The 13,240-nt window shown below is 32.8% G+C and overlaps 1 protein-coding gene across 4 annotated transcripts in view; it reads left to right on the top strand.

The window, feature by feature from the left end:
- Positions 1-13,145, top strand: part of LOC115454807 (cytochrome b561) — a 53,450-nt gene extending 40,305 nt beyond the window's left edge. For 3 of the 4 annotated variants that reach the window (XM_030183522.2, XM_030183542.2, XM_030183536.2), the window contains 4 exons: positions 7,076-7,311; positions 7,904-8,106; positions 8,970-9,139; positions 9,551-10,259. In XM_030183522.2, coding sequence (XP_030039382.2) covers positions 7,076-7,311; positions 7,904-8,106; positions 8,970-9,139; positions 9,551-9,713 — 772 coding nt within the window. In that variant the 3' untranslated portion in view covers positions 9,714-10,259. Of the gene's footprint in view, positions 1-7,075; positions 7,312-7,903; positions 8,107-8,969; positions 9,140-9,550; positions 10,260-10,814 lie in introns of those variants that run through there. The other variant, XM_030183528.2, reaches the window with a different exon arrangement.
- Positions 13,146-13,240: the final 95 nt, after the last annotated feature.

Below are 13,240 nucleotides of genomic sequence, written 5' to 3' on the forward strand. Positions count from 1 at the left end.
AACTCTTGTCTCCAATATCTTCTCCAATTCTTAAAATGTTAACTTAGCCGCCATGGTATTGCCTGTTCCTGGCTGTTGATGATTACAATCAAATCATCGTTTACTTTATACCGGTCTGAAGTAATGAAATCTAGATTTTCATAAAAATATTATGTATCAATTTATGGATGTGTTTAATAATTTATCTTAACTGTTGCTTGTTACCTACAAAGATCCTATCAATCTTTAATAAGCTTTGATATTTGTGACTTGTTATGGAGAGTTTTCTTTTTAAAATTTGATACAAAAAATTACTATTTAATTAAAATATTAATTAATAACCATGGGGTGTAAAAGATGCCTCAGATATTATATATTTTAAAATTAGACATTACTAAAATATTAAACATATACTTTAGAAACGTATTTAGATAAATTTCTTTTGTATTATTTGTGTTCACACATGGCTCTTGTAACATTACATGTTTGCCATCCAACTTTCTAACTTCAAATGCCGGATAATTCGATATTTCGATGCTTCGAGCCGCTAACAGCTTTCATATTCTCTGCACAGAGCGTTATTACCTTCCTACTATGAATATTTAAACGTAGTTTTATATGGAGTTCATTTTATAGGAATTAAACTTTTTTATTTTAATTGTTTTTTAGAAATAATACATTTTATTTTTACACATTATTTTGACGTATCATGAGTGCAACTTTGTTCGCTGACGTGATAAGTAAAGTATTTTATTTTATTTAACTTTTCTCATCTTTAATTAATCTTTATATCTTTCAAAACACAAACATACCATAAAAGAAATAGAACATTGACTTAAGTTAATTAAGTTTTCTAGTTACAATCATTGCTAAATGTTCCGCTGTTAACTGTTGAAAACTTTAGTCAGCATTCATTCAAGTTACTGAGTAGTAAAATGGAACAGAAGAAATATTCTCGCACATTTCCAGTTGAATACGAAACGCTGTCAAAAGAGTACTAAAGTAGGACGTAGATCAATGGCCATAGTACCATATCTACTAATGTTATAAAGCTGAAGAGTTTGTTTGTTTGAACGCGCTAACAGTACTCTCTGAACTTAGTACAACCTTAATACTTTCTAAACCGATTTTGAAAAAAAATTCACTAATAAGAAGTTACATTAGTCCTTAGTGTTACTTTTTCTCCCGGGATAATATAAAGCGGGACTTTATCCCGGAAAAACGTTTTCACACGGGCGAGCAAAATCTAATAAAATTCTTTTTAGCCATACAAAACCTTACGTGTACTTATACATGAAGGTGTATATGAAAATTCCTGGCATCTGCATATCTACGGAACAACGACCATGATAAGATATAAAAGAAGGGTTCATATCAATACTTAAGTCATTTCTGAATTTGGGTTGTACCCAAATACTATATTCATAATTTCACTAGTATTATATCACAGTATAATATTACCTAACAGAATACGATTTGCTATGTAATCACTATTTGTAAACTGTCCATTTAGTGGCTCAAACGATTTCAAATAAGCGTCTAAATGGAACTTTAACGAGTATTACAAGGACTTTACCGCTTTTATATTATGGCCCCTTTCACAATTATGCTTCTTGCGTCACTTATCTCTATGATCGATAATGTATCTTCAAATATTTGAGAATCGAAATAGAGCACTTATACAACTACGTAAAGTTCAATTTTGGTAAGCTTTTACCCGTAATAAAATCTTCCTTCTCCTTGCATCATTAATTACGGGATAAGGACACTCGACACTCGACGTTTGCAAGTTCTAAGAAAATTCTGAATGAATGTGGTTAATTTACGGTTATTTAAATATTACCTAAGATAAAATTCTCGTTAAGATTGGATGGAGAAGTTGTGAGTATTTGGTATAAAATTTTTAATTCATAGGAAAAAATTTCATTTTGGTAAATAGACTTCAACCATTGATTTAAATCGTTGCATATTTAAAAGTTGAATTGTAAGAAATCACGTAGCGTACTCCAAGTCTCATGTAGGCCAGGAGTACCATGGTCGATGAGGTCGATGACCGGCCCCCTCCCAGCGCCTACTCTTTGGACCCTGCGCTACTACATTTCTCTACTCCATCCATTGGGCGAGATATCCGCTCAAATTGTGCCAGATAAAACTCAACCATTATGGAATGTTTTTCTGCTTTCTTTGAAGCATCTGCTATAGTTTGAAATGTTTAATTGTTATAATGTGTGAATCTTGGGTGAATGGTCAGAGAAAGTAATACTTTACATATGGAAAGTTACATTGACGTGTAATAATTTTGTGATAATGTCAATAGTGTCATTTGAACTTGGATTCTTTTTGTATTTTGTTGATTGTCGTCTGATTGAGATTTGATATAACTTATTAATTTCCGTTTAACTATCTACAGTAATGAATACTCGAATTAATATGGTGCACATTCTACCATCTATTGAATATAGAGCCCTACCCTATACCCAAATAGTACAACATTCAGCCCTAAGTTTAGTAAGATCAATTATTTCATTTACACGCTGCTGTATTGAGCAACATTTTGTTGCCACTGCTGCCACAATCTTACTAAACACGGCTATATATTAACAGGAAATAACTTTGTATAATTGGTACTAACAAAAGAAGTTTGCTTGCATAAATATTCATCCGTACATTTCATCAGTGTATTACATGAGATGAAAATATAAAAATAATTATTATCATGAGAAATAACGGACTAGAATATGCAATAGAAGAAAAAGATCACGATAATACGAGAAGAGAAAAAGATATATATACAGTACACGCCTCAAAATTACAATAAGGAATAGTAATAATGTAGGTTACCGGTTGGTGTTACGTGAACTTATGCAACCTGTTCCACGAGTAATTAACTGTGGGTCAGGCCCAATAAATACGATAAAGGGCCAAGGCATAATAGATTAATAGGCACATATAAAGAATCTTAAAACAAGGGGTAGTATATTTTAACTAGTTAAAATATTACAAGGAAAAATATTTCTTACTCGTAGTAATGATTACTTCGAAAGTCACATTTTGTACGCCGGTATCAGACAAAAGTAAAGTTACGTAATACGTAACATTCGCTTGTAGCCGACTTTAATCAAGTTTGTAAGGTTCGAGCGTTTATCTGCCCCAATCAAACCATTCCTTAATTGGTAAAAATTAATGACTTACAAAATTAAATAATTAATCGACGGATTGTAAAGTTCCTACAAAAGTTAATGTAACATCTCGTTAATTTGTTATTAGTTTATCTTCTTGTAAAATTTATTTTCCGTGATGTTTAATAAATAGTAAAGGGGAAGGCTATTTCTCCTAAAATAGTTATCCTTAATTTAGTTTTGTTTTTCCATTCTAATATTTATTAATTTTTATGTTACACCAGAAGCTTTCAAATTAAACATACATGAAATAGAAGATAATAATAAATGGTACAAACCTGCAAGCCAATTAATTACAGGTACACAGCATTGACAACATAACACTAAGAAATAGTTTCCGATATTAATTGTATTCGCTGTAAAACTCGTTTGAATGTTAGAGACTCTGGCCCAGATCAGTTATTAGAGCACAATCAAGCAGTTATCATGCTCATCGCTTTACGCGTCATGTTTGATCTCGTTAGATCATCAAACAAGGATGATTAATCACCAACATCAAACTGTTTACTAACCTGTATCTATTTTGGTATAACAACGGTATTTGGTATAAATACATTATTATGAAATAAATATACGTGGGCATTTACAAGTTGTTTCATAAATTTCGATAAAGATGTTATACGATTTGTATATGTATAAAGGAAATAACATAAATATTTTTATACGTCAACGAAAACAATAGCATATTATGTAAAAATCAGAATTCTATACTTATTGTAAATGGTGTTCTCTAAATACGGATGTAAGTAAATTAATTTAAAATTAAAATTACTCATTCACTTCAATTCAACAAGACACTTTTATAAAAAATCCGAATAAATATGTACCAGAGTAAAATATTTTACATGTTTTCCCCCTCGAACACCGTTAAAGAAAAATAAATTCCTTACCTGTTTGAGATATTTCTTTTAAAGCGAGATAAAAACTTGAGAAAGACATTATTTTTCTGACGCTCGCAGAACTTTCTGTTTGATTTATTATGAAGGCTTTGGCTGTTCGGGGCATTTCATATTCATATTAAGCCACATTTGCGCTACAAAAATTTACGTATCATTTTCTTATCATTTGATCTTACATTAAAAGTCTATACTTTATTAGTAAAATATATTTTTTATATAAATATTTGAAAGATTCCGTACTCCAAAAGGAACCCTTATAGAATCACTTTGTCGTCCGTCTGTCCAGACCTTTTATCCCAGGAACGTAATGGTATCAACTTGAAATTTATATCAATTGCTGGGTTTTACGGTTTCATTCAGCTGTAGAAAAACTAATCTTGTAAGTTAAAGCGATTAAAAGATATTAGCGTTTATTTCGCATACTTTCCCATATTACGTGATTTCACAAAAGAATCAAAACCTAAATAGTGTACTTCACTTCACTAGTTATCTAAAATCATAAAGATGTCAAAACGCAATTTCTTACAGCACATGAAAAGAAAAATATTTAAAAATCGTAAATATGTACTTATATACTTAGATACATCACTTACAAGTTTGTTTGAGTCCAGCTCCCATTTGTCCGGTTTTTTATTATAAGTCCACTATATAAGTAATTATTTTAAAGTATGAGGAACACCTTATTATTGTACTTAAATAATGATGAATTTTTGCATTTCTACATTTCCAATGTTGTTTAATTTGACTTACAATCTGAAGAAATATACACATTCTGAACTGATTCACAGAGTTTGATCCACGGATGAGAACTTGAAAGCTAGGTAGAATCTTTACGTACTAAATCACATTCCTTGGTGGTTGTTCCAACCTTTTTCATCTACAAACAGGTAGATTTTATTGACGCTGAATTTTCACAACCAACATTCCAAAGAAAGAATGCGAGGGGAAAGAGATGGCTGCCATTATCCTCTTCGAGGTTCCTACACAGATTTCTATACAACTGTATTTTTACTCTACTTACAAACTGGTTTCTTTACAACACGTTTAACAGTATTTTTATTACCTTGTATGTCAGTCATATTTCATTGCATGTAATTGCAGTACGATAATTACAAGGTAATTACACATTTTTAAACTTTAATACGATTTCATATAATATACACACATTAAATTATGACACTCGCATTTTTAATGTGATTATTGGTTCCTCAGACGATAAGTAACAAATTGCAATTGCGTGCGATGGACTCTGCAACTACGCTTTGCCAGGGTCGAAGGACTGTCTCACAGATTCGAATTAATATCCTCAATGAATCACGTTGACCTTTCCGACCTGCGTAACGACCGGACGTGCCGTGAAGAGTTTATTTTCATAATCAGGCTTACTACATAGTTCACGGACATTGTATCCACGATTACATTGAAAATCAAATTCTAAATTCGAATTTATTATATCAAGCATGGGATAATCGATCATAAATCGATTTTAATCGTACTTAAGTTAGTTGTTTATTATAAAATAGGAAGTTGTAATCCACGAAACACTAATTACTTAATAAAAAATGAATTAGGAGCTGAACATAATGTTGAAGTGTCAGCAAAGCGTCACGAACCGCGACGGCTACAAAAAGCAGGATGCTGTGCAATTAGTCAGACGGTTAATTGCTGTTTGGTAACGCTGTATATGTTTATGTAATGTGGTATTTACGCAAATATTTTTGAGGGAGCCTTTGAATCATAAATCAAGTAGATGTCCCACTATAGGTGTTTTGGGAGATCTTTAATCAAATAACATTCCATTACAATCTCACACAACTTTTTTTAAATTGCTTTGACACTCGTTCTTTCCAATCAACTTTGTAGCTGGTAAGGCTATTCAATCTGGCGCCAATTTACATCGCACCAAGCGTACGTCCTTTGTGTTCATTTTAATACATAAAACGAGGGATTCATGGAACAAGATACATGTTAAGAGCTCCATGGCCCATCGTTCCGTGACATGGTCTGCGCGCATCCGGCGTTCGAGTGAACGATCTCACGCTATCCGACAGGCGACACCTTTGTGTGGTCTCTGCACAACTTTGATATCCAGAACCGTAATAAGTAAAAACGGTTAATTTTAGTTATAAAATATGTATATAAAATCATAATGATCGTTCGGTAGTTAAATGTGTGATTATTGGTTAAAATACACTTAAAAGAGATTGCTTTACTTTACTGTGACATTCTAAAACAACGGTATATTTTCTACATGATGGTTTTGTTTTATTAATAATTGTTATCACATTCGACGATGGCTAAGTTTTTATGCAGCAAACAAAGCCGATTATAAATTGTCTAGTCATTAATATAGTTCCTACCTCGCAATAAAATTTCGAAAAAATCATCATAAATTTATAGGACTAGCCCACCATTCGATGAATCTGAAATGCATTTTATCAAATATCAATTAAACCACTATCTTGATACTTATTTCGTGCCTGCCTTGCATAACACGTGTGATACACGTATATATCAATGGAGCTGCGGTTTCCTCTGTGTTGTGAAGGTATTAAACAAACGAGTTCCGTGTATGAAGTCGCTATCAGCTTTATTGAATAGACACAGATAGGAAGCTCATGTACTTGTTGTGTTAGCTGAATCTGTATAAGGATAACTTATGACTATAATTATAGATAAAGGGTTTGTGGGATGATAATATGTCGATATAGTTTTAGTTTGATTATTATGTTTAGAAGATAAATTGTATAAACGGTTTATTGAGAAGTATATTAAGTGCCTAATAAATTTAAACAATATATTGCGTAAATGTAGAGATAAATAAGACGTAAATGCACGAAAGTCAGTAATTAATTCGCTTCTCTAGAAATGTTCTCATTCTTTCTTAAATATTAAATTAGACGCATAAATAAATAACCATAAAGAAAAAAATGCGTCTATACGTATTCATAACCTTATTGTAAAAATTGCTAAGAATGGTTCCTTATTTTTATATATTTAAAATTGCTTTTTCTACAGACAACGCAGCCGGTCGTACGAGTCGGATGACCACGAGAGAGGTGCCTGCGAATGGTGCGAATACGCGCTTGTGATCACCCTAGCGACCATCCTCCTCATTGGGGTGTCAGCTCTGACCATCTTCTGGGTGTTCTACTACCGCGGCGGATATGCGTGGGCAGACGACACCCCTGACAAGCAGTTCAACCTGCACCCGACTCTCATGGTGGCTGGATTTATCACGTTCAGCGGTTTCTGTAAGTATAAGAAATGATTCGATCCTAATTTTTAGATTAATAATAATAATAATATCAGCCCTGTATTATATTATACTTGCCCACTGCTGAGCACGGGCCTCCTCTACTACTGAGAGGGATTAGGCCTTAGTCCACCACGCTGGCCTAGTGCGGATTGGAGACTTCACACACCCTCGAAATTCCTATAGAGAACTTCTCAGGTATGCAGGTTTCCTCACGATGTTTTCCTTCACCGTTAAATCAAGCGATAATTCACAAAGAATACAAACATAATTTTTTTTAGAAAAGTCAGAGGTGTGTGCCCTTGGGATTTGAACCTGTGGACATTCGTCTCGGCAGTCCGTTCCACAACCAACTAGGCTATCGCCGCTTTTTTTCGAGATTTTTAGATTACCTTATGTAAAAAGGGTTGTCAGACAGAAGCCTGAAGTTATTTATAATATAAACAAATAAGCACTCGTGAATACTACCTCATACGCGAGATTGTAAAATTGTTTTTTCATCTAAAAAAATACCTAATATAACTTAGTACCTACTTATCCTTTTAGATGATTGGAATTGGAGGTTAATATTACGTCTGTTTATTCCCCAGCGGTGTTGCTGTACCGCATCTGCCGCTGCTTCAGGCGCATTTATGTGAAGCTTCTTCACGCCATCTTCCACGCTCTGGCATTCCCGTGCATCGTGATCGGTTTCCTTGCCGTCCTCGACTACCACAATAAGAAGGACATCAACAACTTCTACTCCCTTCATAGCTGGATTGGCTTCGTTGCCATGGGACTGTTTGGAATTCAGGTTTGTTGAGAAATAAGCTTTAATGGGCGTAATTATTTTTTTTAACTAGGGGTGTTTTTTTCCTTTGAATATTTTAGGTTTAATGGATGTATAGTAAAAGGAAAGAAAACATCATATTATTTACTATATACCATAGGGATAAATACGTATAAATTACAAATATATTTTGTTTTGGGCTTCGGAGTGACATAAAGTTTCTGTAGTTGCTATAATGTCAAGACACAGAATATTCTAATAGATGAAGAGGTCATAGACATTTTCGAGTGTTTGAGGTAATGTAAAAGTGCTTTTTTCTAACTATGAATACGATAACGCGGATTTGGTTTTTTTATACAGTATATGATTGGATTTAAAAAAAAAAACTGCTAGCCAAGAATCGAACTCGATGATTTTGACAAAAAAAAAATCTACTGTGTTATTCAGTATTGTATTATTTTATTATAAATTATTCGATAGTGTCGCTAATTCCGTTTCCGGGAATTCATATCGTATTCAGATTTAATCGGAAAAATATTTTAACAATGTTTCACATTGCCTCAAACACCTTCTCCAAAATGTCTATCAGCTCTTAAACTATAAAGTTAAGGGGTCAAGACTTTATAGTAGTTTTTGATTTTATATATCATAATAAGTGGACAATTAATGTTACCGACTCCTCCCTATCTTTCTGTTTGATTAATTTCGTTGCGGGATAATGACAAATTAGTTTTCCCTGAGACTGGCCGAGCTTCACTACTCGGTGTCATAAAATGCGTGCCACTGCTGATCCTGGCTTACAGGAATTGTAGTGGTGGGTGTGAGGGTGGGAATGTCTCTGTATACAACATAAGTGAAAACTAAACTTTTTACGTTTTAATACGCAGTACGCAGTCGGCTTCTTCAGCTTCCTCCTGTTGTTGATCTGCAATAAAGGCACGGCTGGTTTCCGCGCCTCTCTGGTACCGATTCACGCCGCCTTCGGGATCTTGACTTTCGTCCTTGGCGTCGCCGCTTGCCTCACTGGGCTTACTGAGAAGGCTATATTTGGACTCGGGTACGTTAAAACATCTCTAATTAAATATAGTCATAAAGCTTCATTCACCTTACATGCCTTATGATGCTGTTGCATGTCATAAAAGCACGTGACCTGAACGCGTATTCATTAAATCATTTCTTACAGCATTCGAAATAATTGAGGACTTTTTGAATAGCAAAATTCGAAATTGGATTTAAAACATTTTTCTAAAAATAATATTATAAATAATGAAGTTATTATTTTTCAAAAAAGACCGTCATATTGAAGGTGATATGTGAGAAACATCGCGTTTAGTCAACCTTAATTAATGTTATTCTATGAATGTTTCATGCGCTTTTATGACATCGCAATGTTCACACTAATGTGGCACGTGTCCGCATGTCTGAATGTTAGTGTGTAGTCTAGTCTGTCATTGTGCACGTATTCCAGCGCGGAGAGATACAGCGGCATGGTCGACGAGGGTATTATCATCAACGCGATCGGAGTAGCCATGGTCGCAATCCTGGCGGTCGTCATGTATATTTTGTCCAGGGACAAGTTCCGCGCGCCAGAGTCCCGCGACATACACATGAGGACGTCTGTCGACTTGTAGATATAGTTTAGTTTAGTTGTTTGGTATGTATTCGTTAGTGTGTGTGATAATTTAATTTTGAGAGTCTATGTGATGAGATGTATCGAATATTTTAGGCTCAAACATTTATAATCCTTTCATTCTATTATAAAATTAAGAAATAACTATCTATATCTTAGGGACCAATGTATTTTACATTACCTTTTGCAGTTTATAACGTAAAAATTTTATAAACAAAAGAATCTGACGAGATATATTGTATTTACAAAAAAAATATAAGAATTATAAGTACCTAGTAGTAGTCCAATATGCTGAGTATTTTAGGTAAAGAATAGAGTAAAGAATTTATATTATCGACATTATACGATTAGTTACGTAAATGTATTTTATATAGAACCAGTAAAAGAACTACAGAAACGAGGCTTTACTGTTATTATATTTTGGTCTGTATCAGATCAAAATGTAAATAGAGTAGTATAGGTTAAAATAAGATTTAATTGTAATATTTCAATGGCTTATGTATGTGGATAATGTATGTTTAAAAATAAATTGTAAGTTCACATTTCATTCTTGTTTGTTTTACTGTAATCGTGCACCTAATAGAAATTGTATGGCTTGGCAATATTGTCTATTAATGCTTCTAGGCACTAGATGCTTTCTTTGTGTATGGCTTGCTTTAGACTAGAGGATGGCAAACACTGAATGTGGTTTTATTATACTTATCTTTTCTATGCTTAAAATAACTACAATTAGCATTCGTATAACCGCTTTCTATTAATGGTATATTAATATAGGGCAAACGAATTTTAAAATATGAACTACCGTATTGCAATATTATCAAAAAAGCTTCGTCTTTTGCGAAACGTGAAAGCTTTAATTTGCATGCATTATAAATATTCATTTTAATAATTATTGATGCATATCAAAATAGTTTCTTTGTAATTTATATCGTCTTATAAACATGGAATATTAATGCTTTGTAAACCAGTTCAACGCTAGGTAAAACTAACTTGGGTTAATACTTTATTCTTAGAATTTTAAACAATTTAAATTTGGGTTTGTAGTCTATACTAATACCCAATTATCGTATTGTTTACTAAACCTGGAGCATGCGGTGTGCAGGAGCGAGGGATATGCAGCGCTGTCGACCGAGGCGATCATTATAAACGCAATCGGCATGTCGGTGGTGGCAGTCGCGATCGTGGTGCTTTACACAGTGCGCGGCACCGGCGGCTACCGCGTGCGCAAGGTCGCCGCCCAGCACCCGAGCTAAACACATTACCCGGACCTCAGCAATAGCAATAACAGTTTGGCGACAAATTCATAGTTCAACGACTCGATTTAATGGTTGTGACAGGCTATTGTCACAAATCCTGAATATGGCAACAAATGAAAATTATGATTTTTGATGCAAGCATTTTTTGAATGTATTTCTAAACTTCAAATATGTTATCTGTGTCCTACACCTGAACGCCGATACGGCGGATAGTTTTTACGAAATGCTTGTGTTCAACATTTTGTTACCGAATAAGGATACTAAGAAATGAATAACACCAATTAATTTAATAATTGTAGGAATGGATGTGTTGTATCAATTATTGGTAACTACGAAATTTGTCTCCAAACGTCATTTTGTACAATTTTTTAAAGTTTGTACTCGTTTTTATGCTTTAACCATCAAAATACAATAAGATATCATGATTAGAGTAACCATCGTAAGCATAAACTCGAAACTCTTCCAGGTATGAAGAATTAATTTTAAAGATATTATTCTGACGTTACGTTTATATTTCAATTATCAATAAAAGTATTGTTTAGCTCAATTTGTTAACTTTAGGTTATACAGAGTCTATTGCGGTGACATTATAAATTTGATTGTTCTTGGGGTTGTGCGTTATTCCATTATGAAATTATTATTATTATTATACAAAATTATACGTCGATTCCGTCTTAGACAAAATTAATTCGACTGATATTATATCGTTTCATTATATCATTTAATGAAAATATTATATTGAACTATTGTGTAATCCATATGTAACGAAAAAGACATACGACGGGTTATTATTAATATTTCGTTTTTAAAATCGATGTTATTAACGATTCATTCGATTTACTGAAAACATTCGTTTTCATTCAGACTTGTACTCGCTGTTCTGTGGTGGCATATTTAGCATAGAGTTAGTGAAGGATTTGCCGTAAAATGTAAGGGATGTGGATCGTAGTAGATGGATTGCAACACATAATCAAACCACGTACATATTCAAACATCTTCAGACAAGAAAATAAGAGGCCATACACTATATCTACTGTTTTTGGTATCCATGTAACCTACGTAGGTTTAACTATTAAGGACATAATTAGATTTAATTTGTATATAAATTTTAATCTAATTTAATGTAACGTGCGAGTGTTCGATAGTGGTAGTTTGTGAACGTAGATTATATCGTCTAATAATCGTGTGCATCGATATGTCATTAATTGAGACCAGATATTCAGTATTCATATAAATATTTCTAAAACAAATTGGTCAGTATATCTGACTTTCTCTTTTTATTTATGAATCGAGAGACAGTAAAATGTTGCAATAAAATTTAATATCGACTTCGGAGCGAATTCGCCGTGGAAGTTAATTTACATATTTATTGATAGATTTAGTATAATTGAATTAAGAGGAGTGTTCATAAGATGCCAAATTCTGTGTAAAGTGGTCATATGTTTGCTATAATCAATTATTATCGCGTATAACATAACAATGTAGCGTCTTATTCATAAGTAGGATAAAGCTCAAAATGTTTAATTTATACAAAGGTTATCTTTGCATTCTTTCCTTCTGTAATTGGTAAAAAATATGATTGTGAAAAAAATAATTTTGTATATTTCGAAAACATTCACATATTTGCATTCCTTTTGATATAAAAATCAGCATTAAGACTGCATTTGTAAGTATGTTCTTTTTACATTAAATACTATAGATATTTGCATCATTTTTGAGGATTCAATATTTTTAAATATTTCAGATTTTTTGACTTCTTTTCGAATGCTGGGGCCAACTTTTTAGATACTATACATTCCCCTGTATCAGTCCGATTAATTTGGAAATCGATAGGTACTTATTGATTTCTGAACGCAGTTTTCGAACGTATTATCAGAGGTTATTTGAGAACCCAATCAGATTTTTATTAATCAAATTTTATTATTAAAATGGTACCTGCTTATAAATGTATGAATTATGAATATATTGTTTCCTGTTACACAGATAAGTTGCATATATAGATGAGTTTTAGCGATGTTTAAAATAACTCATATTGAACGATGAAATATAATTTCTAACATGTAGTTTTGTTATTTAATTACAGTTGTATCGGTTAATATATGAATTTTATCACTGTTTTAAATTTTGAAATATTTATACAGCATTCATATGGTACATTAAAATACTTGTATTAATGATGAGTTGTTTTATTTATATCCCATTTGGTTTATATTCAGTATACCTGTATTCATTAAAAAACAGTCATATTTAATGCTGACTTTTGAGTTTCAAA

Source organism: Manduca sexta, chromosome 17, assembly GCF_014839805.1.
Source record: "Manduca sexta isolate Smith_Timp_Sample1 chromosome 17, JHU_Msex_v1.0, whole genome shotgun sequence".
NCBI lineage: Eukaryota > Metazoa > Arthropoda > Insecta > Lepidoptera > Sphingidae > Manduca > Manduca sexta.